Source organism: Micropterus dolomieu, linkage group LG06 (assembly GCF_021292245.1).
Source record: "Micropterus dolomieu isolate WLL.071019.BEF.003 ecotype Adirondacks linkage group LG06, ASM2129224v1, whole genome shotgun sequence".
Taxonomy (NCBI): Eukaryota; Metazoa; Chordata; class Actinopteri; order Centrarchiformes; family Centrarchidae; genus Micropterus; species Micropterus dolomieu.
In genome coordinates, this window is record NC_060155.1 from 13,903,053 (window position 1) to 13,924,228 (window position 21,176).

Genomic DNA, 21,176 nt, shown 5'->3' on the forward strand with positions numbered 1-21,176 from the left:
TACGTACACAATATAGCTAATGCTAACAGAGTGAGGATAATGCTAGCAGCTCCCATGCTAAAAGGCAGCATTTTACAAGAGGAAAGGCTGAATGAAAATAAGAACTAACTGATATTTGGTTAGTATAACAGTTTTTTAGGTACGCTAAGCTTGAGTTGCTGAATTGTAAACTTCCCTTAATCCACTTTAGTATGTTGAGAAATTCAAATGTTGATAGACCTGCCATAGTTAATTTTCTGTTGACTTTGAACTTTCAAGAAGCAGATACAGCTTGAGACCTTTCAGGATGTGCTTTGAAAGCTAGTTGTTGCTTTGGTTTGTAAACAATTGTTGCATTTCATTTTTGCACTAAACAGAGGGCCTGACGAGGAATGACACAGCAGTAATGCAGCAGTATACTGTAGAAATTGCAGGCCTATTCCAAGGAAACTTATTTCCAATTTGTCAATTTAACATTCAGCTAAACTGGTTTGTTTGCGACTTGGCTCCATGTCTAGGAAGTAGGAGCGGCTATCCATGCACTGCAAGTTATGAGGAGGCGTCTTCTTGAGTAAATATTTAAACATTGTCATTGAAAAGAATCCCAAAACAAAGTATCATACCTGCCATATCTCATCCCTAAAGGAAAGATATACTGAATTTAAATCAAGATCTGGCACAGCATTAAATCCCACACGCTTGAAAATCCATTTTGAATTTACATTACATTTACATTTTTTTTAAATGTAACATTTGTAAGATGTGGCTCACTAAACGATGAAAAATCCTGTAACCTATGAGTATGCTGTGATAATTTTTAGAATAATAATTTTGCCCATACCACCCACTCTAAATGCCTTATATCCTGCCACTGATGCTGTTCTTATTACGAACACACACACCTGATCAAAAGGCTATTCTACTATTGTCTCTAGCTGAGGGTAGCATTCAGCTATAAGAAGAGTCGTGTTGCAGTGACCTCATAGCATTTATTAAGCTGAATACCGTTGTTGGGGATTAATTCTCATTACAGAACAACTGCCCGCCTCCTTACCCTTGAAGTGAACTCTTTAATTTTAATGTGGGTGTACCAGCATGTGTGCTTTCCTGACATTTTAATCCTTGTTACTACTAATCAATAATCTGATCATGGCAGAAGGGGTTGGTGGTGGTGCGGTAATTTGTCTTCACTATAACTTCACCCATCACCGCAGGAAGAGTCAGTAAAGTTCTCAGAGATGAATCCTCTGTGTTGATATGACCTTCTCGCTGCACTGCAACGGTTTAAATAATTAGTTTTGTGGGTTGCGTTACTTCAAAAAGAAATGCGAGGGAGGGGACTTTTTGATACCATCCATAACTAGCCTAACAATTGATGCATATTCTGGTCTCAGCGATGGATCCTTAAAAGCCTCTTTGGCTGCAGTAATTGACCAGTGCAGTGGGAGGTTGCGAAAGTGGAGGGAAGGGAAGATGAGGAAGAGGGAGCAAGGGCGAGATGATGAAGGAAGGGGCCCTCAGCGTCCTTGTCATTGTAATTTACTCTATGCTGTATACCTTGAAAAGCTTTGCTGCGCTCCCAAAATAGAAGGACCGTTTAGTCTGCTCCCAGGACAAAGGAAAGAGGGTGGGGCAGAGGGAGGCAGAAGGAGGCGAAAGGGTGGAGTTGAGCTGTACAGTACGGTGTCTCATCACATTTAAATGAAGTTGGCATCTGCATCAATTGTTTTCACATTAGCCTACAGTTTATGGTTCACTAAGTCAGTGGTTCTCAACCTGGTGGTTGGAACCCAATGGTAGGTGGTGGGGTTGCACAATACATTTGTAGAGTCAATATTTTTCTGTATGTCTACCATACAAGCTTGTATAAATGCCTGTTTTATTTTTTTTGCTTTTTGTCCAATTTTTGCTGTGGGATTTAGATTCTGCTTGTTAAGTCTGAGATTATGAAAATCAATTAAACAGTAAGATAAAAGCAATTTGATTGATCATTTCAAAAGCTCCACTGCAGATTTTAACAATACATACTTGATACTGCAGTTCTTAGTGTGTATGTATGTATTGTTTCACCTTGACATACAAATATGTGACAGTTTAATGTGTTGGCCATTGAATAAGATAAGAATAAGAATAATAGTTGTGCAGTGAATAATGCAAAGTGCTGTCATATAAAGGTAGAATTAAATAGGCATTTGGAACATAAATCGTCTCGCCTCTTTAAAGGTTGAGTGCCAGAACAGCTCAGCAGTATTTGACCATTCAGTTTAATGAAAACGAAACAATATTTGAATATATCTGATGAAGTAGGGCTGCATTCCAACTGAACTACATTTCTGTCTAGAAAGTCCAATTATTGTGAGTCTGAGTTGAGATTTTATCTTTTCTCTCCCTTTACATATCCTCCTCCTTACTTTTTTTGTCATTATTCTTTCTTTAGTTTTAACTTTTTTTATTATTCGTTTTACTTTCTCACGTTCTCTCTCTCTTGCTCAACCACAACCATTCTCTACCCTATTTTTACATTCTTTGCATTTGCCATTCTACCGTACAGTTTTCAGTCTACAAAACTACAATACAGTGATTGCAAAGTAAATCAAGTGGTCACGAACAAGCTGTTTTTTCAGTCGCCTTATGAAAGTCTAATACAACACCTTACCCTCTGCAATCATACGCAGATACCTGTTTGGTTGAACAATGGCTTAGGGGACTAGAATCTGCGAGAAAAACATTTAAAATATTGCATTTAAAGTTTCTGTAGCTTTATAAAAAAGTACTTCTAGAGGTAGTAACTTTGTTCACCAACATGTGAAAGACCAGCATTTAACACTATGACCAGGATTGTGGAGTCTGGTTAGATAACACTTGTTCAACGGCAGATACAAGTTTTTCATATTCCCTTGCTTCAGGCTGAAAAAGGTAATTATAATTCAGGCTACCAGTTGTTCATTCATTTAATTCATCAAATATATTCCCTCGTTGCTGTTGTTGCAGGGATTTCTATTTCAGCTGGGTACATATTCAAAAATGATCATCTAACTAATTTCCTTTCATATCCTGTGTCAATTAAAAATAAAAATTAACTGTGTCCTTATGGTTCTTTGGACACTATAGCTTGCTGTAGTAATATATAGTAAACTCCGCTTGAGCAGGGCTTAGCTGGACAGATGCTTTTGAAGGCTTTGCACATTTGTATAGGTTTTGTGTCGCTATACTGCTGCCCTGATTTCTGATCATGTGTGGCCTCACATGATATTTATCCTGCAGCCACTCTGTATTGACAAAACTCCACAAGAGCTGCTCCAAGAGTAGGAACACAGTCGTTCAATAACACATTACTGGAGAGAATCATTCGTTTCCTTTCAAGGCATTCTGTTTAGGGTATTTTTATTTGCATTGGCGTGAACTTCAGCCACATGCTAAGAGTTTAGTCGTAGTCCTGACACTGTGTCAGTCATATGACATTTTTGCATGTAACATTATGAACTACATGACCCTCTTTTATGGCTTGCTTTGTGTTTGACTCTGCTTACAAAGGAATCACAGCTTCAGGTGTATTTGCACAGGAGACATTACACTAATCCCTCCCTTTCTCATCAATCCATGTGTAATTAGGTCTTAGTTTATGGATCTTGAAGGCTGGGGCACCATTGTATGCCATAATTAGGATCTAGAAAATAACAAAACAATAACTTCAATCTTTCTGTTTGGTTTGTCAGAATTTACTGAAGCAATGACGCACTGAGCTTTTAGGATATGGGTGAGCCTCTTTTAAAAGCGTAGAGCAATTTGCCACAGCTATAGTCCATTCTGCCAGGATGGCCTGTCAAAGTCAAGACAGCTGACGCATATATGGTAACTGCCACAGAGAGGCAGAAAAAAACGGGTAAAGAGAATTGGTGGCAGTGTGGTTTCAGACAAAGGGAAAGAATGGGAACTACAGTAGCAACTAATATAAGTAGAAAAAAGTGGTAAAGACTGAGAGGAATGTTGAAACATGTGCAGGGGACGGATGGAGACGAGAGATGATTTTCCACCTCTGATTCTGAAGGGTGCCAGACTAAGAGGCAGTGTGATACAATTACACCACTACCACAAGTGAAAGTGAGGTGTTTCTGTATGTTAACATTAATCCCTTTCATGTAGGTGAACGCATCTTTCTGCTACATTGATCAACAGTACGTTGGCTCCAAAGCATCACAGCTGAACAGCAAAGCCAGCAGCTATAGAAAGTCATCTGATGCGGCGCTGCTATTTATACCACAGTGCTCCATTAGCGTGTGCTTGCCTTTTTGAGCATCACAACACCAGGCAAGGTTCATAGTGCCTATAGCTCAGCTTCATTGTGTTGCTCACCATTGCTTTTTTTTTTTTACAGTAAACAAACACCCCACCCCCACCCCTCACCTACTAACCCCTCACATGCAAACACACACTGCACTTCAGCTTGCTGAGTCATGCTAACTGGCTAGCGCTGGGTGCGTGTGAATTTTGCGATCAGCTTGAGACAAGGTGATTGTGTTCTGGGCCAGTGGGCCAGAGCTCGCTTTTTATTTGCAGAGGTTGTTTCATGCATCCACGTCAGCTGTTTAGGGATGAAATCAGATGCTTTTCTAAGACATAAATTTCTTCTTCCCCCTGAAGTATTTATTTATGTCAAATATCCATTTAGCAGTATTATTACAGTAGCAAAAGTGCACATACTGAATAATTTGGTGAAAGAATTTATGTGTTTAAAGTGAGGAAAGTCAAACTGATGTAAAGTGTGTCCGTATGTGTGAGCTAAAACTTTTTTATTTCCCACCTTTGATTCCCTGAAAGCAACTTTTATAGTTTGTTGGGAGGCAGGATGATTACTTTGGGAGGTCTGTTTAATTGCCTTAAAGTATAGCACAAATGTCTCTTAACTTATCTGAATTGGAGCTCTTGCTCACTTTCCATGTCTGAATCAGAGGTGGCAGGCCTCTACATGTCATGGGTGTGTGCGAGAGATGCCTTGCAGAGTGAGAAAGAGTAGACTGACAGAGAGAAAGAGACAGACCACATGATTCTGTCATAGTCTCGGGGCATGCATCATAAAGAGCTTTGTGATTTATCTGTCAGTAACGTTTGGCATACATGCTCACGACTGGTCTGTATGTGACGCTCTACAATGAAGAAGTTGTTTTTAATGGTGGATGTTCTGGGACAAACTCACGCTAATGATTTGGGGAAATAGTCAGCTGAAATTGTTTGTCACTCCATTTTTAATAAGGGATGGTGTCTCCTTTCTAGGTGTGATTACCTTTCTCTTGATATTTTACATTTTCTGAGGTGCCACTTAAACTAGCCAAGCCAACATATCTTACAAGTTTTCCTTCAGATTTGGTTTCTGTTACAATATCATGGATGGACAAGGCTGACAGGAAATGGTCTGGTGCATAATAAATATGTACAGCTATAGGAAACTTGTGTTACTTGTGTTAACACTTACTGTGTTAAGCATGTGAAGTTATAACATATCAATAAAATCTCCATATCTTATCTTGTATTATAACTGAAATAAATAAAAAATAAATAAAACTTCTCATAAATTTGTGACTTTAATGAGTTTTTTTTTTACTTTTTTTCTCAGAATATTACCCCCTCCCCTGGCCCCCTGCGCCAAAGTGACCTTGCTTTCTAAACTGATTTAGTAGTAGTGGTTCTGTATTGAGTCTTGGCTGAAATACACAGCACATTATTTTTCCTAAGAGACTTGCATTTTGTTTAGTAAATATTTCCTCCTTGTGGAAACTTGTCATACGTGGGAGAGAAGATGGAAGAAAAGGAGAAGGAAACGGACAATATAAGATGAGAGAGACAAACAAAGTGATTGTTAAAGGGATCACATTCGTGTCTAGTCGATGAATGTCCCCTGACCCCACTTTAGCAAGTGTAACAAAAAAAAAGTGGTCTTCTATCTTTTATTATTTTATTATTTACAATACGGTTATATTGCTACTGACGCACCCAGATACTCAGCATGAATTGATAATGTGGGTAGTGTTTGCTGTCACTCCTTTTTTGCATACACTAGACAGGGAAGGGAAGTATGGATAATATGATGATAAATGGCATTATAGCACTTAGATTTTGTGAAGTGTGTCAAAGTTATAATGTGACTGCCCTTAGTATAAGTGTGTTAGTTATTACCATAGGTCAGTAAGGGCTCTCTTTTCAAGGTTTTAACTATTTACTGCAACAATAATATGCATTTCAGTGTGATGGTTTTGCTCTGCTCATGTGATGCCGCAGAACAAATCCAATTAAGCTTGACTGTCCTTGAGCATACAACCCCTCTGGCAAAGCCTGAGATACACAAGGTTTATTAAACACGAATATGTGTAAAAACAACAACAAAAAACAATTAAAATTCATATAAATCTAAATGCTAATACAGGAGGAGGCTGAAAAGGCAGATGAAGTAAAATTGCCAAACCATGCAGCGGTGTAGAAGCAATGACTCAGTGCATTGGCGTACAGTATGTGTATGTACGGACCATGTAGAGATAGGTCATGGTAATATATGATTGGAAGTGAAATAAAGCATGTGACTGTAAAATGACTTATGCGCCATACTCAGCTTTTATTTACTGTTCTTAAGAATGTGTCTAAGTAAAATAAACATTCAAAAATAGAAAAAAATGTTTTTTGAATTGTATTCAGCATGCAGAACCCAAACCAAACCTTTGGTAATGTTCTCATCTGATCAGTCTTTTGTGAGATTGTACGTGTACAGTCATGTGTGTTCCCCAGCTGTCTGTGTTTCCTTCCTTATGACAGCGGAGTAATACTCTTGCATTCAGACAGGATGGTGCGTGATGTATGCTTCCTGCTTCAGTGCTATGCTGTGTTTTGTCAGGTCAGACCTGGGGAGCCTTGTCCTCTCTGCTGTTCCTGTGTTTCCCGTAATGACGTGCTTACTCTCCGCGATGCCCTCTCGAAACCACTCCTCCAGCACAATGGGGCAGTACAGAAAGATGGAAGCCTTATGTGTATTTATTTGTGTAAATAGCGTCCTTTTGCGGCAATGTCACATTCCTGTTTATAGCGACAGTCTTACAGGCAGCGTGCTGTGTTTGCTTACCACCTCTCCTCACCTGTCTTGCTCTTGGTGTTTAAACTGTTTGTGTGTATGCCATCGATGGATATCGCTCATTCTGGCCTGAGTCAGTGCGTGCCAGATCTGGACTCTGAAGAGATAAGCTTTTCATTTCCCATCATATGGCTATGCCTCCCTGAGGACAGCAGCCAGGTCTGCCTCTCACCACTGCAGAGATTTTGTGCTGCTATCAGATATGCCTTACTAAGACTTTTTATTGATTGTGAATGGTCTAAAAAGGATGATATAAGTATACAGGGAGCCATGTTGGGACTTAGACTATGGACAGTGTACATAGAACAAATGCTTTTCATTCTCTGTGATATAGCTTGAGGTGAGGTTGACCCCTTCCCCACGATCCACTCTAGCCGTGTCCTGATAAATGCCATAAGGTACAGCCCCCCCCCCCCCCAAGCAGGGTTAAAGTTCCCTATTGTGCAGAGTTTGCGTTTTTGGTTGCTCAGCAGACTCCCTCCACACACACATTAAGCTAGATGTATATCCTGATTCTGTTTTTTCTACCCCTATGTCTTTACTTTAGGAGGCCACTTCCCAGTTTAAAGGTAGGCTGGATGACCTAATGTTCATGTTCTAATAGGCCAAGTGGATCAGGAAATAATTTTAGCCCTTGCTGTTTGTGAGATACATCGCATGACATAACCTCGAGCTCTCCTACCACATATTACTGAGTGAAGTCCAGTGACTGACAGATTCAGCGTGGGCAACCTTTGCACTTTCTTTTGATGAGTGTGAAAAGAAATCAATGTTGTTTCAGTTCTTCTTTGGTCAGGCTGATAAATCTGGTGTGTTACGGTAATCTGGGACTTAGTCTTCCATTTGTGTCAGAGTGTAAGCTGTGTATCAGTCACTCTACCCATTTGGTATCTCCGGGAGAGCCAATAGCTTAGGTTTTGCTGATCTTTCTATGTGCAAGTAGGAGGGGAAGGGAAGGGGAGGGGGCCGGGGGGGGGGGGGGGGGGGGGGGGGGGGGGGGGGGGGGGGGGGGGGGGGGGTGGAGTAGTTTGGAAACACAAATATACTCGAACACAAATGTTAACAAAGGAAAATACTCTTCTGGTGGTGGTTTAATTATGGTTTGATTGCTGAGAATTTCAGCACACATAGTTCAAAGGGAAGTGCCTGTGGCTTATTTGGGGCAAGCTGGCATTCTTTGCTGCTCCAGATAAGCGACTAATCAATGAGTATGACCTCAATATTCTTAGTCAATAGCCCCTTTTCAGTGCTTGGTGAAGACGGCAGGATACCTCAGGATATTTGTGTGCTAATACAATCACCCTACCCTTTTTTTCAAACATAAAACATAGACGAAAGAAATACTGTGCAATCTCCCTTCGGAACGTCCTTCGGAAGTTATTTGCCAGAGTAAGCGTAAATAAACTGCAGTTTGCTCTTGCCTCTATGTACCCAGAATCTCAATAATCTACCATCAGTAGGATATTCTCACAGCACCAACTCCAAACAAATGCCATAAACAGAGAAGATGACTCATGACCTGACAAAGGCCTTTGACCATGTCAGTCAAAGTCTCTTCATGCTCCATCATTGCTTTTTGGATGATTACGTTGTGAAGGGTTCCTTTAAGAGCCGTGTGACCTATTCTCAAAAACTTTCCCAATTAAGTGTGGGTTAAACAGGGCTTGGCATTCGCCCCCACGCTGTTTGATTTCTTCTCCAATGTGGTCACTATGTTGCACCGAGGCTGCAATTTGCCTTTACACAAAAATCTCTTTGGTCTGCAGTAACTCCAGGCAAATGCCAAGGTTATTTGGATTCTTATCAGGGAAGCACTGTTTGCTGACAATGCTGCACTGGCCTGTCACTCACACGAAGTACTCCAAAAACTCATCAGGAGATTTGTACATGCCTGAATTTATTTTGGTCTCACAAAGCCTTTCCATCTGTGATCACAGCTTTGAAGGTGTGGAGCTTTCGCAATGTATTGATAAAGCAACCTACGCAGTAAGGTCTTTTTGAGCCCCATATAGAACATACATATGACGATGAAAGCGAACCAGGCCTGTGAACTTACTAAGTGCATTGTTTTTTTGGAAGCAAGACTTGTTTGGAGGTAGCTTTCGTCCAGCTGGAGGAAAAAGTGCTAATGAGCACAACACCAGAACTATTTTAATACCTGAATGAACCAGAGATGTGGGCGATGATTCAGAGGTCTAGAACCAGGGTACCATAGGAGTTGAGGCATGGTAAGTCACAGCAGTTGGTAAAAGATGATGGGAGGAGAAGAGGGAACACAGCTGAAGGATGGCTACTCCATACATTTCACTGCACTTTACATTTCACCTGTGACAACTGCAAGAAAGCCTGTAGGCTCAAGACTTGGACTGTACAGCTGCTGCAGTTGCTACTAAGAATAAACCATAATTATGCCATGAAAATGAATTGGAGCAAACAAAGCTCTGTTATGTTTCATTATAGAGAAATTTCTCCTTATCATTAACTTACACTTAACAGATAGAGTGGCCAGGACTAGGTGGTAAAATCATGGTATGGGGCCATCTGGACCTCATGTGACCAAAAAAGGTCATAACATTAGCCTATGGGTACAGGGAGTGGCTGCACTGAGTGCCTTTAGTGGTCAACCAATCTCTTTCACTTGTACAACAATGGGCCTCCTTGACTGAGCTGTGTACTTGACGGACGGCTAAGTGAGCTACTGTGGCATGTACCAGAGAGTGTGATTCATATTCTTGTTTTGCCAAAGTCAGCAAACCAGCCAAAGCTTCTTTGGGGATTATCATCATTATTAATTGGCTATTGGCTTGATCATTGATGATGTAATTTCCACTTCCGCTGTGTACAGTATCTGTCCAAATGCAATTAAATGGATCCATTTTTTAAAATAGCTTGTGTGTTCCACATGTTTTGTCACCCCAGCGATGCTCGGTTTGCATGCTTTGGTGAGTTGTGACATCAGATTAGTTATTGGTAAATTCTTGTCAGTAGAACACTGGCCGCAGCAGTTTATTGTGGGAATGCTGATCTACGGGGTTGCGGAGGATTAGGGTCAGCAGTAGTAAGAGGCTCAGGCCTCTTTTCTTCTCTACACACACTGGTCCCTCATTCTGCAGCTCCATCTACAGAACATGTGTCATATTTTTATTTTATTTTTCATATCTTCACACTTATTTTAATATCTCTATATTGTGTGTGTGTGTGTGTGTGAGCACTTTTCCATAGCTCACCACAGGATGTACTTTTCCGGTCACAATGCAGTGGCCTGTTCAGTGCACATGACGCCTTATACATAACCGAAGATTTCATATCCCATGCAGTCCAGAACCAGTGAACCGTCACTTTTCTCCCAGCAGCACACAGAGAAGGCATCTCGAGGTTAGTTGGTTCAAACTCAGCAGGTCTTGCACCCATCGCCCTGCTCTCAGCTCATTGGCTTTGTCATTCCAGCTGCGATAGTGTCTGTGAACAGAGAGCATTATTCATGTCCTCAGAAGGGGGCAAGTCCTAATTGAAATTCCGGTCTTTCCCACTGGAATGAAGCAGGGCCGCCGACACCCACTGTATTATGCTGGCCATGTCACTTTGAAAGGCTCATCTGGAGACTGTCCACATTCTTGGGCAGCAGAAAAGACTCTTTAGGACAACAAATAGTGATTTATAAGAAAAAGGGAAGAATGAAGCATGACAAAAGATTTGCTCAGTATGTGAATAGCAGCATTACAGTACTCCTTTCTTTCTATGGTTTGATGTGTCCTCTACACTGCAGTAACCGAAAGGGCCGGACTGTCTGTGGTTACTGGCTGCCACTGTGGTGTGCATGCTAATGGCTGGGTGAATGAATCGGTGACATTCTGATAGAGAAGAATTGAGTACAAGGAACCTCTTTCTAGTTAGTTCACTCTCACAGCAGCCTACTGTTTTGGTCTGTCTGCTGTCTCTGAACTACAACTGTACGTAGTGATTTATTGCCTTTATTTAATGTCATAAAATCTCATGCGCTGTAAAAGTGACTTGTATTTGTTTTTGACACCACGACATAGTTTTTAATCAGTTAATTGTGTAGTCTATAAATTTGTAAATTAGTTAAATCACAATTTGTCTTTTAATAGCTTCATTTGTCCAGCCAACAGTCCAAAAACGCAAAGAGTTTTAATTTATATTGATATAAAAAAGAAAAGTAGCAAATCTTCAGATGGAGAGGCTGCAACCAGAAAAAATGTGGTATTCTTGCAGGCTACGTTTTAAAAATGTATAATGTTTTGATACAGTTTTTTAATTGTTAGATAAATTTTTAATTAACTGAATATTTCAGCACTATTTGACACATGTTTCCTGGATGTTCTTTTAACTGTGGTGTCACTGGCTCCAGTGCTGTAATGTTGTGCAATGTGCAATGTTACTTTGTGTTAAAAGTCACAGTATTAATACAGTAGTGGTGATAACATACGATGGCCTGAGAATTATGTGTGTTTTGTTGTTCTGGCTTGTCTGCCTCACCTACTCAGAGGTGGTGAACTCTGGCATGTCTCTGTCAGCATGAGGAAACGTCCAAAAATAACAGGGGGGCAAATCATACATTAAATTTAACAGCCAAATGCTTTTTAGGTATTACTTTTTATTTTTTATTTTTTATTTTATTTAGTATATGCATCCATGGAGACGTGTGTGTTTCAGATTTAGTAGTATTCATGCAGTTTAGAATAAGTGGGAACTTACACCAATTGTGCTAACCTAGCTGTCATTTTTACATCATAGCCTAATATCATTGGCAGAACCTTTTGTAATTTGAGGTATGTCAGATGTGGTCTTCCTTGTTTACATCATTGTTGGGTCAGATATGCTGACCATGTTCCATTTTATCTTTTATGCTTCAATATAAACGGATCAATGTTGGCAAGCTAACGTTAGTTTTTGTCAGTTCAGTTACTGGATGTAAATACTTGGCTAGTAACATCTACTCTCTCCACAAATAGTTATGTTATAACTAGACTAAATGTGCCATTTTGAAAATTTCAAAAATGCACATTTTGTGTTTTTTTTCTGTTGCAGAAAACCTAGTAACACATGTACTGTTTCTCTCCTCTTCATTCTTTCTGCCAGGGATTGAGCTGTGCCTGCCAGGGTGCCGTTTCTCCATGACCATGGTGGCCAGTTTTGTGATGTTGGGTGGTCAGCTTCTGATGCCCGGGATGGCATACCTCTGTCGCGACTGGCAGGTACTCCAAGCTGTCATCATCTGCCCCCTCCTGCTGATGCTGTCCTACATCTGGTAAGGAAAAGACCTGAGCATGTGCTGCACCAACCAATCTTTTGGTTTTCTTTTTCTGTTGAAGTTTTTCACTTTCGACAATTCGACACAAGACCCTTCTAATGCTGAAATATGCAGTGCCATCTGCACTAAAATTATACATGTTTGATTCTAGACAACCTGTGTTTTTGTAGTCTAAATCAAACCTTGTTAAGCCAAAGATGCCTTCACAGATTGACTTGCTTTAAAAGTGGAGAATGTTTTACCTCCAAGGACATTTTTCTGCAGTGTATTCCCAGCTGAATGAAATATCTTTTCGTTAACTCCTTTGCAGTGACCTCTACCGTGACTGCAGTCTGTTTTGCTAAAGCTCAGGCAATAAATACTCGCGTATCCTCCTCCATTTATTCTACGGTGATGCACAGTGCTGCACAGCACTGCTGATGTCTACAATGCCAGTAGAAGAAAATCCAAGAATATAGATTTTATCGAAGGCCTTCACTTTCTTCCATGGTGTTCCTGAAGAACAAAGGGGGGGTTTCCACTGTCCTCAGATCTGCTGTAAAGGATTTATAGGAAGGATTGCGTATACGAAGATACCCCTCACCACTCAGCAGTTAGGTGGTGAAGCTGTGGAGGGGGTTTGTAACAGTTTGCTTTGATGTGATCGTGGCTTTGCTGGCTGAAAAAGACTATAGAACCTGAAGCGGGTCGTGAAACTGATATTTTTACACAGATAATACTGGACAGTGAACTCAACCTAGCCAACACTGTAGCCTCTTTCCACACATGAAATAGAGCTGTCTTCACAACACACACTACTGAGATACACAAATACATCAGCGAGCTTGAGTCTGCCTTCACAAGAGGATTCTGGGAATTTTAAAAGCATGGACCCATGCCCAGAACAACCAAGACCATAAATCCTGCACTTTGACTTTCATAGACATATGTTCCAGAGAATTTCAACCAACTGAGGCAGATGTGGCATTGATTTTTTGCTGACTATCTTCACATTAACAGATTTTTGCGAGGTGAAACCTGACTGCTCAGAGGAATGTGTGCCACATAATGCATTACAACTACCACATAATAGAGCGTCACAAATGAAAGAAGGGAGAGAGATAACAATGGCTGGCAGTCATGTGTTTGTTTGTTGTTCCCCTAATTCAAAATGTGTTGAAATAGCACACTGGTTTGCCCCAAAAAAATGATCTAATATGGCAAACCCTGATGAAGAGAGATTTCAAGCAGCCTTTTAAAAGAAGGATTCATTTTCTTTTGACTAATTTTTCATGTGTTATTAACGAGGACATCCCCCATCTTTTTTGGCAGGATCTTCCCTGAGTCACTGCGTTGGCTGCTGGCCACTCAGCAGTACTGCCGCTCCAAGTGGATCATGGGACACATAGCGAAGAAAAACCGAGTGAACATGGAGCTTGACGCTGATAATATCCTCACAGGTAACATATACAGTGACACTAAATTGAAGGAAATCAGCATTTAAAGCCTGCTTGTTACATTTTGATATTATTACATATTTGTTGATGCATTTTGTATGTTAAAGTAGTTACTTTGTGTTTATATTTTTGCTACAGTGTCATCTTCCAAGCTCTTTGTTTTTATCTTTTTTGAAAGCACCGAGGGTGTTGTAGTATCCCCCAGCTGTGCTTTCCTAAACGAGCCAGATTGACAAGGTTATATGAGTTTCCTGTCTGGATACCATAGTAACAGACCTCTCCAGAGGTAGCAGTGGGTGTTGAACATTACATTATGACACTCTAGAATGCTTATTAACTTTATTATAGCCCGGGTGGGTGGACATGAGCCAACAAGTGAAACAGATGGCAGGTGGATGCAGGTCAGGCCCTTTGACCCCATGTTTACTGTTAGTGTGTGTAAGTCAACTGTGCTGCTGTTAAACGCCATAGCTGACTGCATTTGTATTATGCTTTAACAGTGCTGTGTACAGTGGTATACTTTTATACCTATGCTTGTCCTGCCATTGCTGGCTGTAGCTTTCAATACATTTAGAGAAACTGTGTCACTGCCGGGAAGAGGCTCAAAGAGGAACCACTCAGTGTGAAATTGACTGCACTTTTTTTAGAACTCAGACTGTGTGCTGATGCAGCATTGGGAAAAGTACATTGCCACAGATTCATTTATCCACTGTTGCTTTTATAGTAACTGGCTGTCCCCGACCCTTATAGTAATATTTCCTGCTTTAAACTGTTCAGCACTAAATACCAGTTGAGGAAATTTTTCAATAACTGAGTCATGACAGATGCATGCGTACCTACTGATTAGGTCATCTTCACAAAGTGAGCAGAATGATTTCCATACAATAGATCTCAGTAGGGATAGGCTTACTTAAGAGGTTTGTAGTGCAGCCAAGAGATCACTGGGAAGCCTGTGTGATACAGCCAGAGATAACCTTGAGGCAATGGTGTGGAATGCTGTCACATGCATGAGTCAACATGAATTTACAGTACCACAAAGCAGAGTCGTGTGTTTCTTTGGCAACGTGCAGTCTGATACCAAAACATCCACTGTGTGCTGTGTTTCATATCGCTTGCGGCTCAGGGGTGTTGCCCTCTAAGGAACTGTTCCTGTTCTTCAGTGAGCATTGTCGTACCTGTCTCACAGAGCAGCGGGAGACTAGTCATGTGGGATGAAACATGCTCATTAAAAATACATTTTAAAATTTTCTGTGGTTGCAATAAATCAGGGGCGTCCTTGTGTGACACTTTAGAGAAGCCAGACTGCTGTTGAACTTTCCTTTGACCTGAAAACTCCACTTGACACGATGACATTAACTAGATCCTGGTGGATATAAAAGCAGGCTTATAATATTGGCTGGTATCACCTTATTAAAATGTACATGTTGGCAGACATGCACATAAAAAATTAACATACATACATTTTAATAGACAGCATTTTAGGTATTTTTGACTCTTATTTTCCTAAATACTGTACCTGTGTAAAATATTTTGTGGTATTATGTATTTTATTTCAATTATTATTTAAAATTAATTAATACATTTTTAGATTACAAACATAAACTATAGCTTGTAGGGGGAAAAATACATATATCCAGTAGTTCTACACACAGTTATACACTGGCCTCTTTATTAGGTACACCTTTCTAGTACAGAGTTGGACCCCGTTTTGCCTTCTGAACTGCCTTAATTCTTCGTGGCATACTTTCAACAAGGGTGTTGGAAACATTCCTCAGAGACTTTGGTCTAGATTGACATGATAGCATCACGCACTTGCTACAGATTTGTCAGCTGCAAGTCCATGATGCGAATCTCCCGTTCCACCACATCCCAGTGGTGCTCTGTTGGATTTAGATCTGGTGACTGTGGAGGGCACTGGAGTTCAGTGAACTTATTGTCATGTTCATGTTCTTTGTGACATGGTGCATTATCCTGCTGGAAGAAGCCATCAGAAGATGGGTGCACTGTGATCATAAAGGAATGGACATGGTCAGCAACAATACTCTGGTAGGCTGGTGCGTTTAAAGCCCATCTGCTTCGACGTGTTGTGAGTTCACAGATGGTATTCTGCATACCTTGGTTGTAACAAGTGGTCATATGAGTTACTGTTGCCTTTCTGTCATCTCGAACACTGTCGTCTGCCCATTCTCCTCTGACATCTGACATCAACAAGGCATTTTCGTCCACACAACTGTCACTCACTGGGTATTTTCTCTTTTTTGACCATTCTCTGTAAACCCTAGAAATGGTTGTGCGTGAAAATCCCAGTAGATCAGCAATTTCTGAAATACTCAGACCAGTACGTCTGGCACCAACAACCATGCCACATTCAAAGTCACTTAAATCCCGTTTCTTCCCCATTCTGATGCTCGGTTTGAATTTAAGCAAATTGTCTTGACCATGTCTACATGCCTAAATGCATTGAGTTACTGCCATATGATTGGCTGATTAGCTACAGTCGTATGCAAAAGTTTAGGCACCCCTGAATATTTCCATCATTTTCACTTATAAATAATTGGGTGTTTTGATCAGCAGTTTAATTTTGAGCTATCAAATAACTGAAAGACAGTAATATTTCAGTAGTGAAATGAGATTTATTAGATGAACTGTAAATGTGCAATATGTATACATTAAATTAGACGGGTGCATAAATTTGGGCACCCTTGTCATTTTGTTGATTTGAATACCTGTAACTACCTAGCGCTGATTAATTGGAACACACAATTTGTTTGGTGAGCTCATTAAGCCTTGAACTTCATCGACAGGTGAATCCAATCATGAGAAAAGGTTTTTAAGGTGGCCAATTGCAAGTTGTTGTTCTCTTTAACTCTCCTCTGAAGATTGGCAACATGGGGGCCTCAAAACAACTCTTAAATGACCTGAAAACAAAGATTGTTCAACATTATAGTTTAGGGGAAGGCTACAAAAAGCTATCGCAGAGATTTAAGCTGTCAGTGGTCACTGTGAGGAACATAGTGAGGAAATGGAAGACAACATGCACAGTTCTTGTTAAGGCTAGAAGTGGCAGTCCAAGTAAAATATTGGAGAGGCAAAGGCGAAGGATGGTGAGAACGGTCAAAAACAGACCACCTGCAAAGACCTACAACATCATCTTGCTGCAGATGGTGTCACTGTGCATCGTTGAACAATTCAGCGCACTTTGCACAAGGAAAAGCTGTACGGGAGAGTGATGCAGAAGAAGCCTTTTCTGCACACATGCCACAAACAGTCGCTTGAGGTATGCAAACACACATTTGGGCAAGCCAGCTTCATTTTGGAAGAAGGTGCTGTGGACTGACAAAGATGGAGTTATTTAGTCATAAGAAAGGGCGTTATGCATGGCGGCAAAAGAACACAGCGTTCCAAGACAAACACTTGCTACCCACAGTAAAATTTGGTAGAGGTTCCATCATGCTGTGGGGCTGTGTGGCCAGTGCCGGTACTGGGAGTCTTGTTAAAGTTGAGGGTTGCATGGATTCCACTCAATATCAGCAGATACTTGAGAATAATGTAGAGGAATCAGTCACAAAGTTGAAATTACACCGGGGCTGGATATTTCAACAAGACAACGACCCATAACACTGCTCAAAATCTACTCTGGCGTTTATGCAGAGGAACATGTACAATGTTCTGGAGTGGCCATCCCAGTCCCCAGACCTGAATATCATTGAAAATCTGTGGTGTTATTTGAAGTGGGCTGTCCACGCTCGGCAACCATCAAACCTAACTGAACTGGAGATGTTTTGCAAGGAGGAATGGTCCAAAATGCCTTCATCCAGAATCCAGACACTCATTACAGACTATAGGAAGCATCTATAGGCCGTTATTTCTGCTAAAGGAGGCTCAACTAAATATTGATGTGATATTTCTGTTTTTATTTATGCACCCGGCTACTTTCGTTTGGATGCATATTGCACATTTTCTGTTCATCCAATATACCTCATTTCACTACTGAAATCTTACTGTGTCTTTCAGTTATTTGATAGCTCAAAATTAAATTGCTGATCCAAACACCCAATTATTTAGAAATGAAAATCATGGAAATTGTCAGGGGTGCCTAAACTTTTGCATACGACTGTATTTGTGTTAACAGGTGTACCTAATAAAGTGGCCTGTGAGTGTATTGCGAGTAGTAGTATAGTAGTATGTTGTGATGCTCTAACGTAGGAATAATAAAGACCAAACAACATTAAGAATTAATTTATGCATTGACCAAGTGCTCAAATATCAGCCTCACAAGTCAGATATTGGCCATCTGGATCAAATATTAGTGTTCTTGCTTGCTTCCAGAACTGCAGAAAGCTCTTCAAAAGAAACCCAAAAAGACATGCATTGTGAAAATGGTCGGGACGAGGAACCTGTGGAAGAATATCGTTGTGCTGTGCGTCAACTCGTAAGTGTTTTTCTCATGTACTACTGTACTTACTGTTGGGACATTTGTGTGTCAGGGTGATAATGTGCGTGGGAAGCATCCGAAAACCGAGAGAGAGAAAAAAGGGTGTGTGCTTGTATGACTGTGTAGGGTGAGGCAATGCCAGTCAACCAGCCATTTTGTGCAGGCAAGGTGCCACTATTAACCTAGAGGCTCGATACAGCATCGATCAGTAGCCCTCAACACTTTTTTCCCTTCCATATTTGTGCTGCTCTCTCTTTTCATCTCCAGTGGGATCTCTCCTCTTCTTCTCTAGCTAGGCAGACCCAGCTTTAGCTCTGCTTCAGCAGACGGTGCATCTGACTCCCTAAGTCAGCATCAATTTTGCATGAGCTGTGTCCTTATGAAACATTAGACAACCAGGGGAGAGGGTGTGATTGTTTGCTCATGTTTTTGTGTATGCTTGTGGGGTGTGTGCTTCTGTGTCAATATGTCAGTGTTCTCATGTGTGCCATTTTTTTGAGATGAGACAACATGTGATAAACCTTGAATCGCCCTTCTTCCGCCTCACCCCAACCTTCCAACCCCAATCTTTTAGATTCACTTGTATCTATTTTATCTGCATCTTTTTCCTTTTGTTTTCATCATTTTATCCCCTCAATCTATTTTTTCTTTTCACTATTCTCTCACACTGTTCATAGCTTCACTACTAGTATCCCCTAGCTTTGCCACTGTATTCTCTATTTTCTCTCCTACCTCACTTCTCTGCCCTGTGTATGTTCTTTACCCAGGCTAACAGGCTATGGGATCCACCACTGCTTTGCCCGCAGCATGATGGACCCTGAAGCTCAGGAGACGACCATGTTCCATAACTTCTATGCAGATTATTACACTATGGCAGGCATTGCGGTGGCATCCTGCATGGCGCTGTGCCCAGCAGTGGGCCTGATGGGCCGGCGGGGTGGTCTTCTCATGTTTATGATCATAACTGCCCTGGCATCATTGCTGCAGCTGGGCCTGCTCAATTGTGAGTATTTGGAGAACACATGTCCACTTGTACATACATTTCTTTTCATTCTTGAATGATGATGTTTTTTGGATTTAAACTATTTAAAGCTGGGATAGGCAGTTTATTTCAGAAGCATTTTTTTAAGTATCTGTGTAATACGGTAAGCATGGCCAATCATTTCATTGGGTCTGTATGAAATGATTGGCTGGTCCTGCCTGCCTACCTGCGCACGCTCTGCCTGGGCATGAAAATGTGTTTTATGGGAGTAGCTTTGGAAAGAGATCAGAAAGGAGGAGTTTGGATTTTATTTGGGTTGGACATTTTCAAAATCTAGATGTCTCTTGCTAGATCTCCAATGTTCCCTACCCCAGTTTTAGGAGTTCTTGGAAACCCAAAAAACATTGATGCTAGATGTACTATCCAAGTATTCTCTGTGTATCCAAAGTGTCATATATGTTAATCCTCTGTGCTGTAGAGCTCCATTGTTGCCCAAAAACTACACTGCTCAAAAAAATAAAGGGAACACTTAAACAACACAATGTAACTCCAAGTCAATCACACTCCTGTGAAATCAAACTGTCCACTTAGGAAGCAACACTGATTGACAATCCGTTTCACATGCTGTTGTGCAAATGGAATAGACAACAGGTGGAAATTATAGGCAATTAGCAAGACACCCCCAATAAAGGAGTGGTTCTGCAGGTGGTGACCACAGACCACTTCTCAGTTCCTATGCTTCCTGGCTGATGTTTTAGTCACTTTTGAATGCTGGCGGTGCTTTCACTCTAGTGGTAGCATGAGACGGAATCTACAACCCACACAAGTGGCTCAGGTAGTGCAGCTCATCCAGGATGGCACATCAATGCGAGCTGTGGCAAGAAGGTTTCAGAGCATGGAGGTGCTACCAGGAGACAGTCCAGTACATCAGGAGACGTGGAGGAGGCCGTAGGAGGACAACAACCCAGCAGCAGGACTACTACCTCCGCCTTTGTGCAAGGAGGAGCAGGAAGAGCACTGCCAGAGCCCTGCAAAATGACCTCCAGCAGGCCACAACTGTGCATGTCGGATCAAACGGTCGGAAACAGACTCCATGAGGGTGGTATGAGGGCCTGACGTCCACAGGTGGGGGTTGTGCTTACACCCCAACACCGTGCAGGACGTTTGGCATTTGCCAGAGAACACCAAGATTGGCAAATTCGCCACTGGCGCCCTGTGCTCTTCACAGATGAAAGCAGGTTCACACTGAGCACATGTGACAGACGTGACAGAGTCTGGAGACGCCGTGGAGAACGTTCTGCTGCCTGCAACATCCTCCAGCATGACCGGTTTGGCGGTGGGTCAGTAATGGTCGCACAGCCCTCATGTGCTCACCAGAGGTAGCCTGACTGCCATTAGGTACCGAGATGAGATCCTCAGACCCCTTGTGAGACCATATGCTGATGCGGTTGGCCCTGGGTTCCTCCTAATGCAAGACAATGCTAGACCTCATGTGGCTGGAGTGTGTCAGCAGTTCCTGCAAGAGGAAGGCTTTGATGCTATGGACTGGCCCGCCCGTTCCCCAAACCTGAATCCAATTGAGCACATCTGGGACATCATGTCTCGCTCCATCCACCAACGCCACGTTGCACCACAGACTGTCGAGGAGTTGGCGGATGCTTTAGTCCAGGTCTGGGAGGAGATCCCTCAGGGGACCATCTGCCACCTCATCAGGAGCATGCCCAGGCGTTGTAGGGAGGTCATACAGGCACGTGGAGGCCACACACACTACTGAGCCTCATTTTGACTTGTTTTAAGGACATTACATCAAAGTTGGATCGGCCTGTAGTGTGGTTTTCCACTTTGATTTTGAGTGTGACTCCAAATCCAGACCTCCATGGGTTGATAAATTTGATTTCCATTGATAATTTTTGTGTGATTTTGTTGTCAGCACATTCAACTATGTAAAGAAAGGAGCA

At 41.5% G+C, this 21,176-nt stretch overlaps 1 protein-coding gene across 2 annotated transcripts in view; it reads left to right on the forward strand.

The window, feature by feature from the left end:
• The window catches only part of LOC123972797 (solute carrier family 22 member 23-like), a 37,910-nt gene that overhangs the window by 8,173 nt on the left and 8,561 nt on the right, over positions 1–21,176 (forward strand). For both annotated transcript variants that reach the window (XM_046052484.1, XM_046052485.1), the window contains exons 4-7: positions 12,194–12,362; positions 13,677–13,804; positions 18,131–18,233; positions 19,004–19,239. In XM_046052484.1, coding sequence (XP_045908440.1) covers positions 12,194–12,362; positions 13,677–13,804; positions 18,131–18,233; positions 19,004–19,239 — 636 coding nt within the window. The remainder of the gene's footprint in view (positions 1–12,193; positions 12,363–13,676; positions 13,805–18,130; positions 18,234–19,003; positions 19,240–21,176) is intronic.